At 39.0% G+C, this 27,391-nt stretch overlaps 1 protein-coding gene across 4 annotated transcripts in view; it reads left to right on the plus strand.

Annotated features, from left to right (window-relative positions):
- PRR16 (proline rich 16) overlaps window positions 1–27,391 on the plus strand; it is a 155,157-nt gene that overhangs the window by 102,503 nt on the left and 25,263 nt on the right. For all 4 annotated transcript variants that reach the window (XM_065861189.2, XM_065861190.2, XM_071802204.1 and 1 more), the window contains one exon: window positions 1,278–2,173. In XM_065861189.2, coding sequence (XP_065717261.1) covers window positions 1,278–2,036 — 759 coding nt within the window. In that variant the 3' untranslated portion in view covers window positions 2,037–2,173. The remainder of the gene's footprint in view (window positions 1–1,277; window positions 2,174–27,391) is intronic.

Consider the following 27,391-nt stretch of genomic DNA (forward strand, 5'->3'; position numbering starts at 1 on the left):
AAATCAATAGTATTAGGACCAAATTATTGAGAGGAGGAAGTAGAAATAAAAGTCTCAAAGGGGTAAGAAGAATTGATTCAGTGGCACAACTGGAGGCATCTAGTTTCATTTCAGATATACTTGGGTGCCCCTCCCAGTTCTCCCTACAGAGCGTCACAGGTCTCTCATAAGGACCCTATGCAATGTTACAAGCCTTCTTCTGTTCATGTATCAAAGTTAGCTAGTAACATTTCAGCTGTTGATTACTTTATGTATGTATTACTTTATGTAATGTATAACTTTATGTGAGGATGTAAAGGATAAAGGTAAGTTTTTAAATGTGTACGTAGCTCCTGTGGTGTCTGTTCTAGTTACATATAGAATATAACTACAGTTGTTCAACCAGGTACTGAGTGAAATGCAGTTTTTGGGAAGGGCTCTTAAGTGTTGTATGGCAAGTTTTTGCTACCTAGTAAAAGCACCATCAGTTGTATGTCCTCTAAAAAATGGAACAGAAAAAGGAGTCTGGAAGACTAGAAGAGATCTAACATTGTAGAAACTACAAACAGATGTAGAGGAAATCTTGGAATAAAGTGCACAAATTGATAAATTCCTGTAACTTTGGAAACCAAGTTACTTTTCTTATTTTCTTGCAGCAAATGCTATTTCAGGATTGCTTCAGAGGATCTCAGATCTTATGGAAAATATTCGTAAAGGGAAATGTTGCAGTCTAATACAAGAGGGCAGTTGCTTTTCAGTACCTTATTTATGTTAAAAAAAAAGAAAGAGTGTACCCAATTTATGATTGTAGGTATATAATATCATCTATACAGAAATGCATATTTAAATCTAGACTGTGTGAAAGGTCAGAGTTAAAAGATATTCTACAGAAGATTTGGATTCAGAAGCTGTTATGTAGCAGCTAAAGTTAAATAATTCAGTCTCCTCCTGCACTGGAGGGCAAAGCATAATATTAAAGGATTACAGTTCACTTACAATGATACTGCCAAGTAAAGCCTAGAGGGAAAGAAATGGAATTTCATTCCAGAGTGTTTCAAGTTGTATTTTTTTCGTATTCAGGTGATGAGTTAGCAAACTAGCCATCCCTATGAGTATGAGTATGAGTATGAGTATGAGTATGAGCATTCTGTTGATAAGAAAAAAGAAACAATGATAACAAAAAAAATGGATGCTTCAGCTCTGGGTAGGACAAAACTGATAGTGGAGAGTGCTTCTGTTTTTCTGTGCCTTCACTGGGGCAAGCTTTTCTCACCATTTTCCCTCTGACTGTTGCACAGGTGGTTGACCAGATTGACACACTGACATCTGACCTGCAGCTCGAGGATGAGATGACAGACAGTTCCAAAACGGATACGCTCAACAGTAGCTCCAGCAGCACAACAGCTTCCAGCTTAGAGAAAGTGAAGGTGCGGGGCAGTGCACCGCTCATCAAGCCACCCGTGCACCCGTCTGCCATCCTCACTGTGCTGCGGAAGCCGAATCCACCCCCACCTCCACCACGGCTGACACCCGTCAAGTGTGACAAGCCTCCAAGGCTGCCTCCTGTGGCTAACCCTGTCAAGACTAATGGTACCCTGCTGCGAAATGGGGGCTTGCCAGTGGGACCTAACCGCATCCCAAACGGAGACATGTGCTGTATACCGAACAGTAATTTGGACAAAGTTGCAGTGCAGCCTCTGATGCACAGACCTGAGAAAGAGCGATGTCCTCAGCCAGGAGCACGAGAACGGGTACGATTTAGTGAAAAAGTGCAGTACCACGGCTATTGCCCTGACTGTGATGTTCGGTATAACATTAAAAACAGGGAGGTGCACTTGCACAGTGAGCCTGTCCATGTTGCAGGAAAGCTGCCACACCAGTGCCCTCCTCTGCCACCTCCACCGCCTCCGCTGCCTCCATTTCCTCTGGAAAATGGAGGGTTCGGGTTAAGTTCCAGTAATAGCTTTCCTCCTCCAAGACCTGCGACTGTGCCTCCACAAACTGCACCAAAACCCCAGAAGACCATCTTGAGGAAATCAACCACTACAACAGTGTGATGTATGCCACTTGAAACAACTCTTTGTTTTTTTCCTATATATAAACATAAATAGGTAATGAGCACTTTCTACTTGAGCAATAAAAAGACCCAGTATATTACTCCCTGTGTCCAGTGAAGTGGCATAAAAATCACGTGGTAAGTACAAAAAGGAGTGCTTGTTGATCTTACTTGTACTCAAGAAAAAATATTATTATGGCAAAGGATGCTGAAAAGTTTTTCATGCTTTAGCTCATAGTTTGTGAACATCTATTGGAGTTTCACACCTGTAGAATGGTTTAGAAGACAGTGAAAAGAAAATTCATTTTGAAAATGCTAAGTGGTGATTCATGATAGATTTTGATCTGTCTGACATAAGGGAATAACCATTCCCTCTGAGTTTCAGGAAACTTCCTGTTTCTAGCAGTACCTTTTAAAATGTCAATCTGATGGAGCAAAGTGGAGTGCCAGATAATAGCTTTTGGTTGAATTTGAGCAAATGCATTTCTTTCTGTCTGACTGCTTGAGTGAAGGCATTGTGTGTGGAGTGGTGCAATAGGAGGCACTTTCAGGCAACATGATGTTTGGTCGAGAAGTAAAGAAATAATTGAAAGGTACGTTGACATGGCTTTGGAAGACTGATCTCACATTGATTCTCACTTGCTCAATGTACCACAGCCAAGGTGAAGCAGAGAGTTTTCAGGTGAGCAGGGATAGTCTCATTCAGTTTCCCCCTATTTCCACTGCTGCATCTGCAATATGGTAGTAATATTTTATCTTACATGTGATGGCAGTAGATTAAAACAACAAAGCCCAGTCCTACAGTTTTCACAAAGCCTTTGTCTGGTGCAGATCTCTTTTTGAAGGCGAAGAAAATTTTGCCTAAGGCCTTCAGGGACAACCACTTAATTCATGTAAAGAGCTTTGAAGTTGAAAAGCTCTGTGCAATTACAAGGCATTAACATGCAAAACAAGATATCTTACATGTTATCACATTTTGATGATGAACCCAATTAATACTCTTACTAGTTGAAATAAAGTCCTCAGTGCTTTTAATTTTTTCATCAAAAACCATTATTTTATTCTCACAAAGAGAATTGTTGGGACCTAGAGTTGAAACACATTTGATCAGTGAAGAAAATCTGATAATAAATCTGTTATTTACAAAAGTCATGCCAAATTAGTCTCAAATGGCCCAACAGCAGATGCTATATAAAAGCAGTATGTTTTTTCAGCTGAAATGTAAAACAGTCTGTAGCAAAACAGACAAAACTAGACCAAATAGATTTTCAATTTAGATTTTCATTTACATGCAGGAATAAGTATTAAACTGAACACCAATCTTCCCTGTATACACAATATGGTATGTTTATAGTATTTAAACCAAAATAATATGAATAACCATGGCAAATTCTAACAGATAACTACCCTTTGAAAACCTTTGCAGTAAACAAAGATAGTACTTTGTGCAAAGACACATTTAGAGTCTGAAGCTTCGTGTTGTATTCCTTGCATAGAAGTGACAAAGCAAGAAAATTGCCTTAAATGCTTAATCGTGCTTTCTGCAAATGCTCCTCACATGCTTTTCATGATGCTCTTTACATTTTGTATTTTTCAACAATACTTAATCTCATCGGAGCTGTTGCCAAGTAAAGTCCTAGCACTTGCAGCAGGAGGGCAGTAACTTGTTCTTCATGTATGTGAGATCTTTGGTGCCCAAATGTAGTTTCTGTTTACTGGATTCTGCTCACATCCTGGAACTCCACAACACCTGCCTTGCTCACACATTGAAAATTACATTTAAATTCATTGGAACAATATGTGAACATACACACATTGTGTATCCACAGGTTTTTATTTTAAAAAGAAAACTGTTGCTATATTGTTGACTTTATCACTACTGTGGAGAGCATATACCAACTGTTATAAACTATTTTAATATTTTTTTCCTTCTTAAAAGAACTACTGTGTACAGGAAATTATAGGATAGTGCAAATGAAACATCGTATATTGCATATAAAATATTCCTGTTTCATCTTAAATTAGAGAAGATAACAGTAAATAATTTGAGCCGGGGAGGGAGCTCTACTGCACATCTTACCTCACTTGGCTCAATTTTTCCAGAGTAAACTCATCTCTGATAGCATACCACAGTATTGCTCCTCTGGATTCTATCTCTGGGCCTGTTAGAGTCTCATGAACATGTTAGTACCTGCAAATTAGATGGTATGCTCTATGGATGTTCACTGATATACGTGTAAATTTCAGCTTTGTTGCAGTATTAAGTTTGTGGTTCCCAGCTCTGAAAAGTTTAAGTGGCGTCTGATTTTCAGCTATTCAGCTTGGTTTTCCATCTCAGGCTTTTTCCTCTCCTTCTGATAAAAATCAAATAAGAAAGAATACAATACTATATTCAGCCAGCAGTGGTTTTTACATTTAAATTACGGCTGTAATCTCTGTTATGCATTTTTTAACACCTATAACATAGCATGTTTCACACCTTACTGAGGAATAAACTAACAAGAGCCGGACAGGAGTTGTGTGCCTTTGAAACTTACATACAATGACTTTGAGATGATACTTAGTGTTTGCAAACATGTTAATACCTGAAGAACTGAAAGGCCAGTAACAGTGCTCAAAGCTTCAACATTTGTCAGCATTTCAGACTGCTGCTCAGTTTCAGTTCCCCAAAGGTATTTTAAAGTTTGAATTGTCCGGATCTAGACTGCTTAAATGCAAATAGAAGGAGGAGGTGGTTTCTGTCAATTTAATGAAAGGGATGAGCTTAGTAAAATGGAAATAAGCAGTGAAAGTTGCTTAGTTTGTAATAACGGCATTGTTTAATAATATCTAGCACATGGATGCTTTTTAAGAAAGGAACACTAGGAGAGTAAATTTCAATTACAATTCCTTTTAAGGACATAAGAAGAGAATCTTCAAAAAGATTGTGGAAATTTTTTGTCACCTAATAGAAGTCACCATTCTTTCTTCTTGTATTTTCTGGAGTTGTTTCACTTTTCATCATACTGTTCATCACACCATCCATTGTTCACAGAAATTAGAAGAGATTCCTAATTTTCATCCTCCTTTTTTATTATCAAATCAGTATTTTATTTAAAATGCCAGATGAAGGAAGTGAAGGAGACTAAAGGTCTTGTTAACTTCCTTCAGATAATTTCTTTATTGGTTTTGAAGCCAACAGAGTGTAGTGTGTATTCTTTAATTACAGAGAGAGTTGTGTCCCTGATCTTAAATGTCTTGACATCTACCTGCCTTATATTGGTGAAAGAACTGTCTTGTTAGCTGAGACTGGAGCTGCTGGGATAAATGGACTTTATCAGGTATCCTGCTGTAGAAGAGTGATCTACACTCTTGTCAACCTGTGCAAGTCTGGTACTGTTCTCTGTTTTTTTCACATTTGTTCCCCATGTTGCTAGGTGGCTGGAGGGTTTTGTTACGAAATTGCATCATATGCTGTATCCATCAGCTGGGCTGCATTATTTCAGTTGTGTAAACAGGTACAACCATGGCTGTATTTAGGTTGCCGACTCTTTTGTGATGCTGAATCTTTGGAAATTATAAGGTAGAGGTTTCTATTGTTGAAATAATCAGTGTCCTGTCAGCTTATAAAAATAAGGTCTGACTCTCTCATGCAGGTATGACCAAGAGGAACTAGAACCATTTTTTTCTAGGACTGTTTTTGTTATTCCGGACCTATGTACTTTCGTGGTGTGAAAATGTTTTTTATAGATATGTGAGGAAAAAAGTCAGGTCTAATCCAGTAAAAAGAAGTAGAACATAAATTGCATCTGATAGCCAGTCTACAGCAGTGCTTCAAACAGGGAGTAAGACCAAGACCATTCTATTGCCTTGCTTGGGAAAGATAAAGAGCAGAGCTCCAGAAACTGCTGTCTCTTCTCCTAAAAAGAAGAGTCTTTTTCTTTCATCCTGAAATATTTGATTTATATACTAAGAGTCTTTAAGGAACTGAGCACAATAGGCTTCACTGTTGTTGTAAATTGTGTCCATAGTAAGAAATTATATTTTTATAGAAGTTTTCTGATCCCAGATCTGTCTCTTTATGTTGTTTGTCTGATCTTTTGACTGACTTATTTTGCAATCTTTCAAGCAATAATAGAAAAAAAACTACATTAGAAGGGAAAAGTAATAGGTAAATTATTCAAAAAAAAAAGGAACTTTGAACAAATGTTTCTAAGTATATTCTTCAGCCGTGCTTCCATGATGATGACTGCATCAATCCCAGAGTTTGTTTTTCTCTAAGTAGGGTTATTATCATTACTTTAAACTTAATCTGGAATCACTTTAAGTGCAAGAGAGCAAGAAAAAAGCCAGTCAGTGGCAAAAATTTTTATAGAAGTGTTTATTTCCTTTCCAGTTCAATGTTGACTTTACAAAGTAAAGGTTATTAACGCATGTCAGTCTCCTTCCTGGATAAATTAGAACATGATGATAGTATCTTTTGTATAACTGATGCCTATGGAATATTTTGGTTTTAATTTTTTGCAAATACAGTGATGACTATATGCTACAAATTACCTTATCTTCTGTCACCAAGGAGTAACAACGTGCCGTAATTTTAAGGGATTACTGTTTCCCTCAATTTCACTATTTCAACATGATTACATAGTTAACTTTATAAAGTTAATTTTGGACTTCAGATCCATGTGAGACAAAATATTGTGTTTAGCAGTTGTTAATCTTAGCAACTACAGTGAGCTACAGCCAACACCAGTGGAAGCTGACTTTTGAAACAAAGTCAGTGTACTTTCCTCACACCCAAGGCAAAGGAAATGGTTGCAGAATCTTTCTGATACTACATACCAGCTATTTGTATGTATGTTCCAGTTTCTTCCTTGTTTATAAAAATCATTCCACAGTGACATCTAATTTGGTAAATATTAGATTTACAAATATTTGATCTTAGGAAATACTGGTTCATTAAAGATAATTCAAAGCAAAAAACCAACAACCAACAACAACAAACCCCCACATTGATTTTCACAATATAATTTATTTACTCTTACGAGAAAACTATAGCAGGTATTTCTCTACAGTGTATAACAACACATATATGAAGAAAGGCAATTAGGCTACTCTGTAGTAATTGTTACACATGAAAATGCACTTCTTTTAGATTGGTCAGCAATACATCTCTCTGTACCGATTAAATGTATGAAGGAAATAGACTGGAGATAAATTCTAAATTTATCCATATCTGTGTGGACCAGCTTCCTTCTACTGTGTTGTTAAGCCAGTCCAATTGAATCAGTACCAAAAATGAGCAGATAAAGTGATTTTTCTTTTGCTTGCTTTACTTCTTTTGTTTTGGGCTATAAGGCAGTATGGGCCTTTCTGTAACTATAAGAAACAGAGGCTTATTTTTTCTTCATTTGTTTAAAACATGTGACATGCATATACTTGTGAAATCAGTCTCTCACAGTGGGAACAGTGGTTATAGTGTAGGCAGAATCAGAAATAATAAAACCAGGCCATTCTGCCCATGCTGGAAACAGCGAAGTTCACCTGCATTTGAAACCTGCCTCCTTTACTCCAGAAGTTTTGAAGTACAAGGGTTTTGAAGAATGTTCATAAACAAATCTTCTGATAACTTAACTTGTACACACTACCTAAACAGAAAAGTATTTGAAATGCTTCTCTCTTTTTAGCTTGCTGACTAAATAAAGGAATAACAGTTATTTTTGCTGTTTATGATATAACTGAAGAATAAGGGTGTTATCCACACTAAAAGTAAGTTCCTGTGCTAGAGCTGAAGACAGAGAAATAATACAGAAATCCAGGTGGCATTCAGCAGGAATTTTATCATTAGCAGTACAGTGGACTTCTATTATTAGCTATCAAGTGGATATAGAACCTGTTGATGAATGCATAGAGAACATGAAATGTAATAATATATAATAAACAAATATGTTGTTTAGTGCTTTAAATCCTGAAAATGGAAAACTTCTTCCTGCAGAACTGTATTTCTAGCACTGCAGAATTTCTAGACCTGATACTAAATCAGATGTAAGGGACATTTTTTCTCCATATCCCTTGCATAGCCAGACACATCTGCAGATCTGTGTAGCAAGAAGGCAGTGCCTCAGTGCACTGTAGATAACAACACACAATTTTCTCCATCTAGAGTTTAATTCTAGTAGAATTATGTAGTATTTGGGTAGTCTGAAAGATTGACTTTTTGTACCCTTCCTTATCTTCTCCTTGCCTACTCCACTCTTTCTCCACAAATGCACAGTACCATAATAATGGGATAAAGTTTTGTGTATTAAGTGTTTAGCTTTATTAAATGCGGATCAATATTACTAAAATGTATTAGATGTGACAACAAAAATGCTTGTAAAGGATATTCAGATACTCTAAGTTCGCTTTTAACTGGAAACATGCCAATCATCAGCAGTCGGTACTAGGAGTTGAACAAGATAGAAGACAGTTTACCTTCCCTGCTTCAGCATGCATTGACTGATACCAGACAGCTGGTTTGACTCCCCAAGCTATCACTGAGCTTACATTTAAGCAGATGATTGAAACTAAGGTCTCTGCCATTGTCACAGACTAAAGGTGTTTTATTTCACAGATTAAAGGGCTCCTTGATATGTCTGTCACAGATGAAAACTTTTACAGCATTGTAGTCAGTACTTGTCATCCTAAATATCTAGAATAAAGAATCTGACACCATCCTTCATGCTTGAATATTGGTGGAGTGAAAAGAGTGGTCATTTTTTATCATTGAGCAACATCAAAAGCTTTCCATCAGAGACCTATGTAGTTTCTTGTCAGAACTGGCCTGGCCTTCTAGACTGATTTTAGCCTGAGGACTAAAAGGATGAAGTTCCCTGGAGCTCTCAACTTCCCACCAAAGTAGTGGTAACTCAGGATGTCTGATTTTGTAGAACACAGTAAATCTGCCACAAGACCAAAACAAACACTTATTTCAGGAAACAATTTTAATGGTGTATGTGTTTCCATGATTTTTAATAACTCTTTATTGTTCCAAACTGTAATAAAACTTCTATCAAAATGCTATAATTCCCTACCAATATGAATGCTCCCAGTTTATGTCCAGTCAAGTCTTTCAGGTAGCATATTTCATGGACATGAAAATCTTACAAAGTGACTGCTGCAAGTCTAAGAATGGTCTTGTGTGTTTGTTTAGTGGAGCATAAGATTGTTTGCTGTTCTCATATCAGCCCTTGTTTCCCTAATGGATGTTAACAGGACACGGTGTTCAAATTTGCAAACACTTTTTTTTTTTTTAATTGGAAATCAAATCCGTACTTTTTTCCTCTCTTTCCATAGAGCTGCAATATTCAATGTACGGCTTGTGCCAAGCAGTAAAATGCAGGAAAGCAAGCTTTGCAGATGCCCCTGCTCATTCCAGGGAGTTTGGACAACATGACCTTTGAAGGTGCCTTCCAACTCAAATGATTCTATGATCCTACTCAAAATGTCCTAATACATGATCAACATATGTCTCCTAAAATATACTCACTGATAGGGCTTAAACATGCTTACAACTGTGGTTGAATGGAAACTAGGAATCAGGTTTTTAAAATATCATAACTCTGCTATTTTAAAATGCAAGGAAAAAAATACTGAGTTTCTTTCATTCAGCAAGGTCTCCACTTGTCCAAGATTGTCCTCTAAGTATGCAATACTCCTGATAGAAATGGGTAATGACAGTCTCTGCCTCTAGAGGATTTCCTAGTCTAGATTCAGGAAACATCTGACGCCATGAAGCTAATTTTATACTAGCTGACTTAGGAACAAGAAAGTATTAAAGCTGGGTGAACTGTATAGAGTGCAGTCCTCCAGTAAAATGTGTTTTTAATTTAGAGGGACATAAAGGAATGAAAGGATACCAAAGAGACAGACTTCTTATATTTAGCTATGTATACAATGATTTTAAAGTTCATTCTTCATTGGTATTGAACCAAAATCTAGTGGTTTGGAAAATAAAGAGATTAATGAATGCTGCTGAATAGGTGTCAAAAGTAGGAAGAAGTAAAAGCAAAATAAAATCATTTTACCAGCTGGCCAAAATACACATTATATTTTAGCTTCACAACAGTAATGTGTTAAAAATACAAAGGTTTGTGTTTTACTGCAAGATAGATGGTAGAGGGAGACATACATAATGGGGTCAACACTGTAGAACAGAACTAGACAGAAGACTTGGAAGTGGATGGTATGTCTTGACTTCCCTGGGTTTTGCCATTGGACTAAGTGTTGCTCGTTTGGCTGTCCTTTTGTGATTGTGTATAGTTTATGCACTTTTACAAGGCAGCTTTGCAGCTGTACAACCTTGGTCTGGTGCAGTTGTGCAGACCTGGTGACATTTCAGTTGAATTAATTTGTGTTTCTAAGTGCCTGTGTCAGATTGCCATTGCTGGGTGCACAGAGTGCTACCCACTGCCCATTTTTCCCCAGCTGAAGTGGCAGGCCTTGGAACAGCATCCCAGGCATTCCACATCCTATCTACCTGTTGTTCTCATGTCTCAGAATCGACAGAACCAAGCTTCTTATAGAAAGAACAAGACTTCTTACTGTTGGCCTATTTCAGAGTTTTTCCTCTCTCCTTCCACTTGCGGGCAGCAATATTGGAAGAAACAGATGGACTCAGTCTATTAATACATGGCTCCATGGCTGGTGTCACTTTCAGAATTTTGGGGGTTTTGATAATGGGATGGTCTACAAAGCACCAGGCCTGCTGGTGTTGGATGGGATTCTTCTTTCTCAAAGGGAGAAGAGGGTGTTTGCTCACAAGTTAGTGGGGCTGATTGATAGAGCTTCAAGAGGGATTATATCCAGCTCACCCATGGCAAGCTGTGGGATGGCACACCAAGGTTAGAGAGATGAGATGCTCGCAAGGGCCCTCAAACTGTTGCTCTGAGACTTGCTGGTACACTGCTGCACACTTGAAGTTTTACAGAGGTGCACAAGGGCCTCCTGATGCTGTAGAATCCAACAGAGAACTACGGTGAAATACCTCCAAGGAATTCATTTGTGTTCCTCTAAAAGGTAACATGGTTGACAGCCCAGATGAAGTGTTTTGTGGGACAAATCCATGACTGGAGTGCAGCAATTGATGGCTACAAGCTGTTCAGAAAGGACAAGCAAGGAAGGAGGGATGGAGAGGCTGCCCTCTATTTCAATAAATGAACAGAGTGTGAAGAGCTGTCCCTGAAGAACAGCCATGAGCAGGTTGAAAGCTTATGGGTAAAGACTAGAGTCTGAGGCAACAAAGGAAGTCTTGTGTTTGGAGCTTACTACAGTCCGCCCAGTCAAGGGGAACCTATTGACAGAGCCTTCTTACTCCAGGTACAGGAGGCATCATGCTTGCAGGGTCTTGTCCTGCTGGGGCACTTTGGCCACCCCAACAGCTGCTGGAAAAATAGCACAGCAAGCTGTAGGCAATCCAGAAGACTCGTGGAGTGCACCGAAGATAATTTCTTTGCCAGGTATAGACAATCCTATCAGAGAGGATGCATTACTGGACCTGTTAGTCACCAACACAAGTAAGCTAATCAGTGACATCAAGACTGGAGGCAGCCTGGGCTGTAGTGATCATGCACTGATGGAGTTCACAACCTGAGGGATATGGGTCAAGTGAAGAGTAAAGTCAGGACCCTGAATTTTAGGAAAACAAATTTCCAGCTGTTGAAGGAGACAGGCAATGGGACATCATGGGAAACAGCCCTCAGGGACAAGGGAGCTGAACAGAGCTGACAGGTCTTTAAGGTCTCTTTCTGTATAGTGCAAGAGCTCTCAATCTGCAGGTGTAAGAAATCTGGAAAGGATGACAAAAGACCAGCATGTCTGAGTCAAGACCTTCTGGTCCAACTAAAGGGCAAGAAGGAAATGCACAGGCAGTGGAAGCAGGAACAGGTTTCCTGGGAAGAGTATAGGGACACTGCCCAGTTGTGGAGGTGTGAGGTCAGGAAGGCCAAGGCACAGCTGGAGCTAAACCTGGCAAGAGATGCAAAGAATAGTAAGGGTGGTTTCTGTAGGTATGTCAGCCAGAAAAGGAAGGTCAAAGAAAGCGTACTTCTGATGAACACTGCTTCCAAAGTGGCAATACGAGATGAGGAGAAGGCTGAAGTACTCAACAATTTTTGTGCCTCAAACTTCACTGGTAATCTCTCTTCCCACATCTCTCAAGTACATGGACCTCAAGGCAGGGAAATACCAGAACCTGATAAGATCATGGAACAGACCCTCCTAGAAGCTGTCCTAAGGCACATGGAGGACAGGGAGGTGATTTGAGACAGCCAGTGTGGCTTAACCAAGGGCAAGTCTTTCCTGAACAACCTAGTGAGTGGCCTTCTATGATGGAGTAACTACATCTGTGAACAAGGGAAAAGCTATGAATATCATTCATCTAGATTTCTGTAAGGCTTTTGACATGGTCCCCCACAACATTGTTCTCTCTATATTGGAGAAATACTAATTTGATGGATGGACTGTTCAGTGGGTAAGGAGTTGTCTGGATGGTTGCATCCAGAGGGTAGTGGTAAATGGCTTGATGTCCGGATGAAGGCACTGTCACTGAGGGGTCTGTACTAGAACCAGTACTGTTTAATATATTTATGAATGACATAGTGGCATCGACTGAACCCTTAGCAACTTTGTGGATGACACCGCCTGAGTGGCGCATTTGACACATCTGAGGAATTGGATGTCCTTCAAGAGCGACCTGGACAAGCTTGAGAAGTAGGCCCATGTGAACCTCATGAGGTTCAAAAAGGCCAAGTACAAGGTCCTGGGTTGGGGCAACCCCCAGTATCAATACAGGCTGGGGGAATGAGAAAATTGAGAGAAGCCCTGAAGGGAAGCACTTGTGGGTACCGGTGGATTAAGAGCTGTACATGAGCTGGCAATGTTATCCCAGAAAGCTAACTGTATCATGGGTTGCATCAAAAGGAGCATGGCCAGCAGGTTGAGGGAGGTGACTCTGGCCCTCTGCTCTGCTCTGGTAAGACCCCACCTGGCTTACTGCATTCAGCTCTGAACTCCTCAATACAGGAAAGACACGGACCTGTTGGAGGGGATCTAGGGGAGGGCCACAGAAATTGTCAGAGGGCTGGAAGACCTCTCCTATGAAGAAAGACTGAGAGAGTTGAAGTTGTTCAGCTTGGAGAAAAGAAGGCTTTGGGAGGACCTTACCACAGTATCTCAATACTTAAAGGGAGCTTAAAAGAAAGATGGGGACAGACTTTTTATCAGGGCCTGTTGTGATAGACTAGATACAAGGAAGAAATTTTTTATAATGAAGGTGGTGAAACACTGGAGCTGATTGCCTGGATAAATGTTAGATACCCCATCCCTGGAAACTTTTCAAGGCCAGGCTGGATGGGGCTCTGAGCAACCTGATCTAGTTGAAAATGTCCCTGCTCATTGCACGGGGGTTGGACTAGGTGACCTTGGAAGATCCCTTCCAACCTAAATCATTCTCTGTTCATGTTCCCGGTGCCTATGCATGTCGCTAAGAATAGACTTTATAATTCTCATGCTTCAGAAAGCAGGGACTTGGTTAGATGCTGCTAAAAGTGTGTAGTGACATCAGCACTTTTACCTGGTGTGTGATGAGAGGAGAGGCAGTTATATTATGATTAAAAACTCTTAATGACATAGTAGAGTGCAGGTAGGTTTGGTACAGAAGCCTGGAGAAATGAGCTTCTGAGACAGTGGCCAGTTACTGGAACAGACTTCCCCAGGGAAGTGGTCACGTCACCAACCTTGTCACAGAGCATCTGGATGACGCTCTTAGTCATATGATTTAGTTTTAGACAGTCCTGCAAGGAGCAGGGAATTGAACTCAATGATCCTCATGGACCCCTTCCAATTTGAGATATTCTATGATTCTATGAAAAATGTATGCTGAGTGGCTACTACATCAGGCAGTTATTAAACATTTGCAGATGCCAATATTGTCTGTTACTGCTTTTCAAATAAAGTATTTAGCACAGAACTCTGCTGCTTGAGTATGAAAGGGGATTCACTCTACAGAGGATTGGATTTTAGAGTGGTAAAGTACAAGCCAGGCTACACAGCTGAGCACCTGAGTTAGCCTTGCTCACTTTCGTGGCTGTATATTGAAGCAGTGATTCCTAAATACTAAACAGTACTGATAAGCAAGCAAAACAGCAAATGTAGTGTCTAGGAGTGCCAGGATCTAGTGAGGATATTACTGGAAAACATCCTTTCCTTACAGTCAATCTTCAGAAAAGATAATGCAAGTTAAAAATTCAGGAAAAATAGTTAGGAAAAAAAAAAAAGTGTGTCTGGGGGAAAAGTTATACTCTTAAAGCTTTCTTACAAGGTAAATTTTCTGGATATGAGTTACTTTAACTTAACCAATACAACATTTACAAGGAAGCTTATCCACGAATTCAATGGAAATAAGGTTTCCGACACCAGGGGGCCCATTAATATAGTAAAACCACAATGTACTGTTGCCTAAGTTAAGAAAAGCATACTAGAAACAAGCTAAATATTCTTCACAGTGAGATGTGTAGCTATGGGACCAACGTGCTTGCAAAAGTAGTCAGTAATCCCCACTATGTAGTTTTTAAATCAGTATTGGTCATCTCTTATAAAAGAGACACAGTAGGTCTGAGGAAATCACTTTGAAGATCAACAGTGGTAAGCAGAAGGGCAAAGTAATTTACCCTAACACTCCCTGTTAGCCATTAAAAGAATTCATACAACTTTCATTAAAACAGAGAAGACAAATACACCTTTCTGATGTTTTTAGCAGGTGCAATTTTGTACTTGACAAAGAAGAGAGATGGAAAAAAAAACAGTTAAGCATGCCAGAAGCAACACAAAATTATAACATCAAGCTTTGTTTTTTATAAACAGGGAGAACTCAGTGCAGATTGTGCAGAGTGTTAATGAATTGCTTCTGCCTGTATGGTGACTTGGAATAAAGAGATTGGATACCTTTTATGGAAATATATGGAAATGCCTCTCTACTGTTTAGGATTATGATTTCAGAACAAACCATCTTTCTGTCTCTGTGTGTAAAAACCACAGCAGAATGGCATAGATCAACCATAGTGACAAAGCCTTTGACAGCCGAAGTGATAGTTGGCCGTGCAGGAATCAGCCTCAGAACCAGTCTGTGCATTGACCATATACAAATACTCTTTGGTTCCCAGTGGTGTGGCATAGTACACAGTTAACCATTTTTTTTAAAAAAAAACATCCTAACTCACATTTCCTGCTCATTCTTGTGTCATCCCTACAATAACTCAACTGCAGACATTTTTTGCAGTGATGCAGTGAACCAGATGGGAGACCAAAGCTGTCTGAAAAATGTTTATCCCCAAAACTGGTGAGTTAGTCAATAAGACAGTCTATGAAAAAGGAGAGAGTCGATTTTTTTTTTTTTTTTGGTGACATCTTTGGTTTTTGACACTAAGATTATGTCTATGTGAAGTTAAACAAAGACCTAATGAACCCTTTAAATACGAATAGACATCTTAGTGTCTATGCTTCTACTTGATGTTACAGTTAAATAAAGGAGAAGAATTAACCTTGTCACACAGATGTGGGGCTTTTTCTTGGCTTGCCTAGTATCTAAGAAACACATAACCATGCAGGAGAAATGTTTTCATCTATACATACCATGATACATTTCAAATAGGTGGTCAGGCTTCACCAGTGTAACTGAGGAGAAAATATAACTAAAATAGCAATTTAAGTTGCATTTTTGTGTGATTTCAGTAATCCTAGTAAAATCTGTCTTTTTATAAGAATTAAGTTAAACTGCACTGTTGTCATAATACCAGTAAAGTAATTAATACATGAGGAAGAATTTCCCATGGATGTTTAGTTTCTAAAATATAGTCCCTGCAGATATGCATGAAACACATTGGATTTTTTGCAACAGAAATAGCACCACTCATATTTGCATTAGTAAGACAGTAGTCAAGCTTTTTCTGCTAGGGACTTGGGGTTTTGTTTTTGTTTTTGTTTGTTTGTTTTGTTTGTTTTGTTTGTTTGTTTTGGTTTTTGTTTTGTTTTTGTTTGGTGGTGGTTGTTGTTGTTGTTTGTTTTTGTCCTACCAAGTATAAGAAGAAGGAAGTGTTGTGTTTTCTAGTATTCTTTAAAGAAATCTTTCATTCCGAGCTCTATCTAAAACTAACTGGGAGAGGAGAAGTGGGGGAGAAGAAAAGAGAAAGAATAATATCTCTGATATTTTGGGTTTCTTTATCATACGCTACACAGCATGTTAAGGCATTTTTAAATAAATCAGTAATACTCACATTGTCTCCCCCTGAGAAACACTGGTAATTAAACTACTAGTGAAAAACTGACATCCAAAAAGAGAGTAGGAATCAAAACAGCAATAAATTATCTGAAATTTTCATAAACATATATCAATAATTACTCCACAGGTTGGGCAAGAGGTTCATCTGATAAAGATTCAGTGCTCCCATACTTTTTACAAAGAGGGTCATGGTTCACAAAAAGAAATTGTAAAACTCCTCCAACAACTTATGTGGAACGTTTTGTGCTTTTACCTGCATTGAGATAGTAACTGATTGATAATATTGGCTATGAGTCTCTATTGGGAAGCTGTGTAGAGCAATAGGCCAAATTTTGATGATGCATTTATTTTCATAATTCATAATAAATTTTCATAATAAAACAATTTTCATTATCAATGTACTATATTTTGCAACCCCAGTCATAATATTTTACTGAGAAATTAAAGTATATCACTCTGTAAAAGATTTCTTTAAAACTTTTCAGTAATCACACCTCCTGAATGATAACTGAAAAAATACAGCTGTGATGATTCATAATCTATAATTTATACATTTGATATCTATATAAACAACTGAATATGATCCTGAATACTTTAAGAGACTGTTGTTTGTTTGTTTGTTTTTTTTTTTCCTGTGGTGACTTGAGTTTTAAATATAAGAGTAGTGTTTCAAGAGTATGTTTAACCTGTAGGCTTAAAATTATGCACTGCTTATAGACTAGCCATGCCATTTGAAACTGTTTGAACTTGGGTTTTGCCAAAACTTGGAAAACAGTCATAAATACTAAAACAACCCTTCTCTTATGATATTACAAAACATTTTTGTAATAAGAAAAATCTTTTATTACAATATACTGAGCAAATTATGTAGATCCATGAAAATGTCATAGGAAAAGGATATTGTGTCAGATGCAGGAAAACATGAGAAACTCGTGTTAGAAAAACAAGAATGCAGTGTCTTCATCTGAAAGCCAGCAGTGAACATTGACTTCATTTTGCTGGGCATCTTAAAATGCATATATTTACATTTTGGTTTATTGTCATTTAGGTTTGAACTTATCACTGTGGTACACAGGCCAATTACACCAGTGTTCAGTGCCGAAGTATAGAAAATGAAAGACTGTTCCAAGTAATTTATAATTTGGTTTAATCTGAGGTCAGTTCTGATTATATTCACAATTAAGAGCAAGCCTACTAAAATGTTTCCCGTTCTTGCTTGTGGGAAACAGCTTTTAGAACCTGAATTGCATTTGTGAGACAGAAGAAGCTTTAATCAAGGTAAAAAGCAGAGCAGTAAATATGGTAAGGAAAACTTCATGTAAACTTAAGGCTCAACATGTAGATTTTGTAGTATTAATGCATTTTACATCCATTGTTCATTTTCTGCCTCTTCTTTTTTCTGATACTCAGCTACAGCTCTAGAAAGACACACTGTTTGGTCACTTCTTTTAAGGCTAGGAGAACAAGAAATTTAAATTGTAAGTAAATTACAACTGACTCATTGATTTCTAGAAAGAAGACTGCAAATGTAACAAGTTTCAATTATGGTCTTACAGTCTGAAATCACAGACTGAGGCAAGAAAACTATTAGAAAAGCAATTATATATACTAATGTCTCTTTTAAGAAATTTGTTTCACTATCACTAGTTAACCATACATGCTGGAGATTATTTCTCTCTCAGACATGTAATGAATCTTTTTATTTCTTTCTCAGTCATGCAACGACTCTTTTAAAACATGTTCAAATGTATACTTCATGAGTTTTCAGCAACTGTGTTTTGTGTGATGTGTTTTCAAGGAAAATTTAATCTGTGAATGGAAGTTTTAAAATGTCTGAAATACAGAGCAGAGAGCTTTATTATAGTGCCATAAGATTCGAGGACACAAGTCAAATATTATAAAGTGCTATGGGTAGAGAGGTATTGTACTGATTTTCTGTTTAACAGGAAATTAGTTGTTTAATAAACCAACCTTGCACCACTCTGATTCATCAATATTGACTGGAAAAACTATGAACTGTAGATCTGATTCAGTTGCCTACTCTTGTAAGTAGTCTCATTCCTTGTCTAATTTGACCTGTGGCTTTCTGACTTGGTATGGAAGAAGATGACCTTCCAGTTGTGTTGATGAGACCACTCATGGTCAACTGTGACCTATGCATCCCGTGTTTTCATTGTGTAGAAACTGGTGCATGGGTATAGGAGGCGGAGGAGGAGCACTGCTGCACTCTTGGCTTTTGCCAGGTAGTGATTTGGGATAGTTGGTACATAGACTTGGAGTAGGAAACTTGGAGTGCTCCTGGAATCTCAAATTTAGGTTGGTTGAGTAACCATATGTATTGGGTTTATGCAGCAAGGTTTTGGTAGTTGGAGGGGCTGCAGGGGTGGTTTCTGTGTGAAAACGCCAGAAGCTGTCCCCGTGTCAGACACAGCCATTTCCAGGTGCCTCCAAGATTGACCTGCTGCTGGCCAAAGCTGAGCCTGTCAGCAGTAATGGTAGAGCTGTTGTGAAGACATATGGTTCTTATTTCCCGTTATCCTACTTTGATTTGAATTGGCAGTAAATTAAATCAATATCCTTGAGCTGAGTCTGTTCTGCCCATGACAGTAACTGGTGAGTGATCTCCATGTCCTTATCTCAACCCATGAACCTTTTCTCGTATTTTCTTACGCCTTTCTTCTGGCAAATTTTGATGATGGGGGGACTGCAAGGATGGCTCCTGTGAGAAGATACCAGAAGCTCTCCTCATGTTAGACAGAGTCATTTTCAGCCACACGTTGGAACAGGATCCTGGCAGGACCTGTGGTGCCATTTTCTGGCAGGACTTGTGACCTCCTGGGGGATCCACACAGCAGCAGTCTGTTTCTGTATTAAGAGGACTCAGTAGAAGAAATACAGAAAATTTTCAGGAAATAGTTTTTCAGGAAACTTTTGGTATATGTATGACTGATTATGAAATTATATACTGTATAATCTCTTATTTGTGGTGCAATAATAAAGGCTTTTCAAAACTAGAGCTGCCTCTTCTCTTTCTAAATAAGGAGTCTGAGGTCAAATTTGCTTTAGAATTTTTCAGAATAGGGCCGATGGATGGTCACCAGGTGATAGTTGAGAGAAGCAAGTGTTCTTTGGTTTTGGTTTGGTGTTTTGTGTGTGTGTGTGGTGTTGGTTTTTGTTTATTTTTGTTGTTGGTTTTTGTTTATTTTTGTTGTTGTTTTTTGTTTATTTTTGTTGTTGTTGTGGGTTTTTTTGGTTGGTTTGGGTTTGTTTTTTGGGGGTTGTTTCTTACATCTGCAGAGAAACTACAATGCGAACTAAGTTTATAAACAGTATTATATTGTTGCTGTAGCTTACAAGTCTAGAGTTACTATGTATGGGCAAAGAGATTAAGAGTGAATATAGTCTTCCTCGCAGCTTTTTTTTTTTCTGGAGACTTGTAGTAAATGGCAGCATAAGCCCTGGAGAATTAATTCTTGGGCAAACGGGATCCACCTAAAAGCAAGAAGCAGTGAGACCCAAAGAGATTATGAGGTAGAGTGGAAATGCTTCCCTGCCCTGTTTCCCAAGGGAAAACCGATAAAGAGAGACACACAGCTGTTGGGTGAACAGAACAGATCATGTGCCACAGGCACATGGGATTTAGTAGTTCACTTTACTCCTTACTTTCTTGGTTTGGATCCAATTTATTGCAGTAACTTGTTTATCACTTACCATCTGTTTTGTATGATGTACAACACTGAAAAGTTTGTTTGGCCTCTTTTCTGTTGAGAACTTTTTGGTCATTTATCATTATTTATTCATGCCTTTCTAAACCAAAGAGCTTAAAGTGACTTGAGTTATCAAAAAATAGGACCTTTTTCATACTAACTTTTCATCATTTTTGCTTACCATCAGAGAGTTTTTTGGCTGCCCAAACTGCACAGGTGCCACATTCATTTTACATTAGAAGCTTTTTCGGCATGTTCAGTAGCAAGTATTTTGGCATGGTGCTGAAATTTTAATTGTTTCTTTGCACCAGCTATTATGGCATGCCTGTGTTTATATGCAAGCAAATATTTAAATGTAGCTAACAAAATATTGGAAAAAATAGGAAAAAATTATTCTTTGGTCAAGGTTTCAAAATATGAGACTTCTTTCCTAGCACATAATTTTAGAATTCTGCTTTAATATTTTATTTATAAAAGCCAAAGTTTCAGCTTGAATGGAAGAGCTTGCCACTGCTTCAAACATTTAAAATTGTGTTGGATCTACATGATCTTTAAGGTGTCTTCCAACCCAAACCATTCTGTGATTCCATGATTCTATGATACTATGAAATCTACAAACATTTATAGCATTTATATGTATGCAAGTCTGTACATAACAGTGCTGGAGCACATAGCTGCAAGCTTATGCTTTTATTTCTTTACATTATTAAGACATAATATTTTATTGGGCAGTTATTATTAGAGTCTCTTTAATACCTGTCAAAGATTATTAAGCATCACTTTTCTGGAGCTGAGGCATTGCTGGGGCTGCTGATTGCAACTGCACAAAACAACAGGAAGTTGTCTCCTCGTCCCCCCTCCAAAGGTCCAAACCTTGATTTACAGCACAGAAACAGGGTGAAAGAAACAGACATTATGCTGGCCAAATGACCATTGTCAAAGTCATACCATGATGTTGCAGGGCTGAAAAGGGGAAAGCTTTGGAGAAGGTGAATAAGGAAGGTGAAAAGGCAAAGTAAGGGAGGACCCCTCTGAAGTGGAAAGCAGAGGAGGAGGTGGAGGTGAAGAAGGGGTAAAAGAAGGATGCAAGAACAGGAAGCCCACCTAGAAAATATTCTGACTGCATCAGTACTGACATCCCAGCATAGATCAGTTTTACAAGTAATGTCTACATGGTATCTTCAGAAAATTTCTTTCCTGAAGGCAACATGGCATGAGATGACAAAGGATGTAAAATTGGTGTTTTTCTAAGGAGTGGGCAGGGAACATTTGCTTTACTTTCACATCTTAATGTGTTTGCCACTTCTTGTTTGTTTGTTTGTTTGTTTGTTTGTTTATTATTCATATAATACCTGGAAATCCTTGCAGCTGAACAGGAAGTTTTTTTCTGACAGACATAACCATGGGAAAGCTAAAAGCATTGTTGGGATTTCAGATAAAAGAAGTGCAGCATGAAATAGGTAACATGTCATAAAAGCCATAGAGGTGGTCCTGGGAGTATGTGGAAATTACAGGAGAAGTACCAATGCATCTTACAGAACATGACAGTTAGGAGGAAATTGCATTGAAATGTCATTTTAAATAGCTTAGATAGAAATTAACCCTCTGAACAGACAAGACCAAAACCATGCCTAGAGCCAGTGGCTAGATTAGTTACATCATGGGTGAACTGGGCCCACTGTACTGATGATAGGATATAGAGCTTGAAAAGGGCACGAAAAAAAGATGAATTGGAAACAGATGTCAGAAAGAATTTTTAGAATCGTGCGTTTATGAAGTAGCTACTGGGCAAAGCAGCTGATGAAATACACAAGGGGACAGGATGAGGAGGAGAGAGAGACTGACATCTCTTAGTAGCTACTTCAGAGAAAGATCTATGCAGGTGAAGTCTGATGTCCCCAATGGTTGAGATGTAAGCTGGCAATATTGAAACTCATTTAATACTTACTCTTCAAAACCTGCTTTGTGTATCTGTCAAATTAATCACAGAATCATAAAATCGTAGAATAATTTGTGTTTAAAGGTCATCTAGTCCAACTCCTTCTGCCATGAGCAGATCAACTAGATCAGGTTGCTCAGAGCCCCGTCCAGCCTGATTTTGAATGTTTCCAGGGATGGGGCATCCCTCTCTAGGAAACCTGTTCCTGTGTTTCACCACACTCATTGTAAAAAAAGTCTTCCTTATGTCTCATGTAAGTCTCCCCTCTTTTAGTTTAAAACCATTACCCCTTAACCTACCACAACAGGCCCTGCTAAAATGTCTGTCCCCATCTTTCTTATAGTCCCCTTTTAAGTGTTGAAAGGCTGCAACAAGGTCTCCCTGGAGCCTTCTCTTCTCCAGACTGAACAACCCCAACTCTCTCAGTGTGGCCTCATAGCAGAGGTGCTCTAGCCCTTTGATCATTTTTGTGATCTCCTCTGGCCCCTCTCCAACAGGTCCATGTCTTTCCTGTGCTAAGGGCTCCAGAGCTGGAGGGTCTCATCAGGACAGAGCAGAGGGGCAGAATCACCTCCCTCAACCTGCTGGTCACTCTTCATTTGGTGAAGACCAGAATACCTTTGACTTTCTGTGTTGCCAGTGCACTTTTCCAGGTCATGTAAAGCTTTTCATCCACCAGTACCCCCAAATCCTTCTCTGGATGACTGCTCTCAATTCGTTCATCCCCCAGCCTATACTGATAACAGGGACTGCCCTGACACAGGTGGAGGACCTTGCATCTGGCTTTGTTGAGCCTCATGAGGTTCACGTGGGTCCACTTCACAGCAATTACTTAAAACATTCAACATGTGCCAGGTTATTAAGATTATGGAAGTAATTTTATAGCTACTCTTCATAACTCCAGTTTGAGAAACATTGTGCTCACAGAACTTCAGGGAAACTAGCTGCTTACACAGCATAGTGAGCCGCAGCAAGCCTCTGATGGAAGGAGACTTGTTAGAGGATATACTTCTAAGGGGTACTTACCAATGACTACTGTAAATAATGGATCTAATATTGATACTTCCTAACGTCATCAGGTGGCCATCAGATGAGTGGCACAAATGGGAGTTCCACTTGTGAGTTCTTAGTATGAGTAAAAAGTTTGGACATGGCAGTGTTGAATGTCGCACAGGAAGACCATGGAAAGTATATATACATATACATACTTTGAAAGACAAATAGGGCGGTTTGAGTTAGAAGCTACATGCTGTGTGTTCAGGTACTGCAGTGATACATAGCAGATTCTGAAGAACAGATATATAAGTTTTATATCAGTGTTTCTAGAGATCTTCTAAAACAAAGCTTAAGTAACCTTCATATCAGTTAAAATACCATGCTATTTTGAGGGTCTGATGGTAAGATATGGAGACTTATTTTTCCAGTTATTTCTCCTTTTTCACATTGCTTTGAGTGCTTTCTTTCCTACTAGCCTTCATATAAGGTATACCTTCCATAACCATTATATTCCTCCACTGCTAGTAATGTTTTCCCCTTTTGTAGTCAGAACAATACACAGAGATGCCATTGTCACTGATACCTCTTGATTATTTGTCACCAAACACGAATCACAAACTGCTCGTCACCCAACAGATATTGTGTCTCTCTCTCTTTTTAGTTGTCTGTCTTTCAAAGTTGGGCCATTCCAGGTAAAACATCACAGTTTCAAGGTGACCCAGATTGTCCAAAATGGGACTGAAACTTTCACATATATATTTGAAGCTATGTGCCCTACTGCCTATGGTGAGAACGTGTGAAATGTTTTTTTTTTCCTAGATAATGTTTCTGATTAGACTTAAAACAATGTTTACTGTATCCAAATCTTTTACCATTTAAACCATATTGTATTAATCTAGTAGAAGGATAAGCACTTAAAATAGTGTCAGGTATTTTCTATAGTGACAGAAACTTCAGCCTGAGCCACTCCCTTAATCATCTTTGTTGCCCTGAGCTGACACTCTCCAGCAGTTCCCTGTCCTTCTGGAACTGAGGGGCCCAGAACTGGACACAATATTCTAGATACGGTCTCACCAAGACAGAGTGGAGGGGGAGGAGAACCACTCTTGACTTACTAACCACACCTTTTCTAATACACTCCAGGATGCCATTGGCCTTCTTGGCCACAAAAGCACAGTGCTGGCTCATGGTCATCCTGCTGTCCTGCAGGTCCCTATCCCCTACACTGCTCTCTAACAGGTCGTTCCCCAACTTACACTGGTACCTGGGGTTGTTCCTGCCCAGATGCAAGACTCTACACTTGCCCTTGTTACATTTCATTAAATTTTTCCCTGCCCAACTCTCCAGCCTGTCCAGGTCTCGCTGGATGGCAGCACAACCTTCTGGCGTGTCAGCCACTCCTCCCAGCTTCATGTCATCAGCAAACTTGCTGACAGTGCACTCTGTTCCCTCATCCAAGTAATTGATGAATATATTGAATAGTACTGGCCCCAGTACTGACCCTTGAGGCACTCCACTAGATACAGGCCTCACTCTAGACTCTGCCCCACTGACCACAACTCTCTGACTTCTTTCCTTCAGCCATTTCACAGTCCACCTCACTACCTGATCATCCAGACCACACTTCTTCAGTTTAGCTGTGAGGATGTGGGAGATTGTGTCAATTGCTTTCCTGAAATCAAGATAGACCACATGCACTGCTTTGCTATCATCTATCCACCTGGTTAAGTCCTCATAAAAGGCGATAAGGTTGGTTAAGCATGACTTCCCCTTGGTGAAGCCATGTTGACTGCCCCTAATGACCCTCTTATCCTTGGTATGCCTTGAGATGGCACCAAGAATAAGTTGTTCTATCACCTTTCCAGGGATGGAGGTGAGGCTTGCCAGTCTGTAATTACCCAGGTCCTCCTTCTTGCCCTTTTTGAAGGCCGGAGTGACATTTGCTTTCCTCCAGTCCTCAGGCACCTCTCCTGTTTCCCATGACTAAGCAAAGATGATGGAGAGTGGCCTATCAATGACTTCAGCCAGCTCCCTCAGCACCCGTGGGGTCATCCCATCAGGACCTATGGATTTATGGGTGTCCAGATTGCTTAATTGCTCCCTAACCCAGTCCTCATCAACTGAGGCAAACTCCTCCATTGTCCTGACTTCCTCTGGGGCCTCAGGGGTAGGGGGCTCCTCATGACAGCCTCCAGCAGAGTAGACAGAGACAAAGAAGACATTCAGTAACTCTGCCTTCTCTGTATCTTCTGTCACCAGGGCACCCACCTCATTCATCAGTGGGCCTACATTTATCTGCCATGTATTTGAGGAAGCTCTTTCCGTTGCCCTTGATCCCTCTCGCCAGGTTTAATTCTAAGGAGCCTCTAGCTTTCCTAGTTGCTTCCCTACATCCTCTGACAACAGCCTTTTATTCTTCCCAAGTGGCCAGTCCCTCCCTCCATGATCTGTAAACTCTCCTCTTCCACTTGAGTTTGCCCAGTAGTTCCCGGTTTAACCAAGCAGGTCTCCTGGCTCCCTTTCTTGACTTCCTATGTGTCAGGATGATCTAGTCTTGAGCTTGGAAGAGGCAGTCCCTGAACACTAACCAACTATCTTGGGCCCCTTTACCTTCAAGTACCCTTGCTCATGGGATTTCCCCTAGCAATTGCTTGGAAAGGTCACAGTTGGCCTTTATTACTTTTTTTACTGTTTGCTTTTTTACTTTGGATGTATGGTTGCAAAGTAGAAAATACTCATGGGGAATGGCAGATTGTATGTTTTAAGTCAACTTGAAACATAATGATAAAACACTTGAAAATATTACAATGAGAAAATTATTATTTGGTTTGAAGGTTTGGGTTTTCTTGTTGTTTTAAATTTAACTGATTGAAGGGGAGTTGTTTGTTTTGAGCTTTTGTGCTGGAAATTGTTATATAGCAAGTTGTAAAAGGTTGGAGACTGGTAATTAATCCATAGTTTTTTTCCCTGTGTTTTTTTCATAAATACCATATGCTTAACTTAAATGTCCAACGTAGTGGAATTATAATTCCATGAATCATACTAAAAATAAAGTTTTATTTTGTAGTAATTGCAACTTCAAATCCACATGGTAGTCTGTACTGGAATAATATTTTATATTTACTCTGCTCTGCTGTAAATTTTGCTCAAGGTTTACAGCCACAAATAACTGTGCCCTGCTAGTTTTTAATCACACCCTGCACTTTGAATAGAGAGGTTAATGACTGTTTTTCATTGTTAAAATCCTTTCCACTATAGAGTCTGCTGTAAGTTTCAATGTGTTGCCTTTGTACGTTAAACTATTCATGGCTGTAGCTCAGGGCAACCCCTTGATTATAAACCTGTAGCCAAATTCAGCAGAAGCAGGCAAATTTCACCTGTGTAAGCATAATCATTTGTACAAATAGTGATTTTGGTCCTTTAAAACCATGAGACGGCTTTCACACAATTTGAGTGTTCCTTAGTTGTCTTGTAACAAAATGTGAAAGTTTCTTTAAGCTGTTAAAAATTAATTAATGCAGTTTTCCTCAAGTTCAGGTACCTGATTTAAAAGTACATTGCTTTTAAGTATTTTTTGTGCCTGCTTAATGTAAGGCTGTTTACACTACCATCTCTAGGAACCATGAATCCTATTTGAAATGCTGCTGGTAAGCAAAATTTCATGTTCTGTAAGGCAAAATTTTGTTTCTAGAATTAAGCAGAATAATGTTAGTTGAATGTACACTCACAATTTTTTTTTGAAAATTGCTTATTTTAAAAACCTCAAGATGTTAGTGTCTTTAAAAAAGGTTCATTCACCGGACAACATAAATAAACTGTTTATTCTTCTCCCTTTGTGATGATAATCTTAGCTCTGTGCAGTTATAAAAACATTGCTTCTTAAGAACTACTATTATATTCAATTATCTGTTGAAAATTGAGGCATTCATGTTACAGAGTCTGTCTGGAACAGCTTATGTAATAATTAGGAAAAGGGGGCCAAAATATGTAGTTGAGACATGGGGTGGTGGGTTATTAAATGATGTAAGTAATAAATTGTTTGTTGAAACTAGCTATATTCAATTGCCACACATTCCAAAATATTTGAGACAACATGTTTGAAATCTCCATAGTAAAGTTTTGACTATGTTGCCCATTTAAACAGAAAGACTTCCTAAACTAATATGTCAGATTAAAATAGCTTTTCCTATTTAAAGAAAACTCTTCAAGCCTGCAGCATATCTCTTTAAGTTTGAAATGTGGAAGTTTGCAAACATCTTGTAGAATCACAGGAAGGTGCTGCACATCTGTATTCCATTGCAGAGTCGTTGGGAAGTGGAGGAGAGCCCCTTCTAGGGTCCGGGCTTTGGCAGTAATTGCATAAGGTACCCGGATACTCTTTCCTGGCAAGTTATGCTGCTCTGTTCTGGCAAGTCTGTAAG

Source organism: Patagioenas fasciata, chromosome Z (genome assembly GCF_037038585.1).
Source record: "Patagioenas fasciata isolate bPatFas1 chromosome Z, bPatFas1.hap1, whole genome shotgun sequence".
Lineage (NCBI taxonomy): Eukaryota > Metazoa > Chordata > Aves > Columbiformes > Columbidae > Patagioenas > Patagioenas fasciata.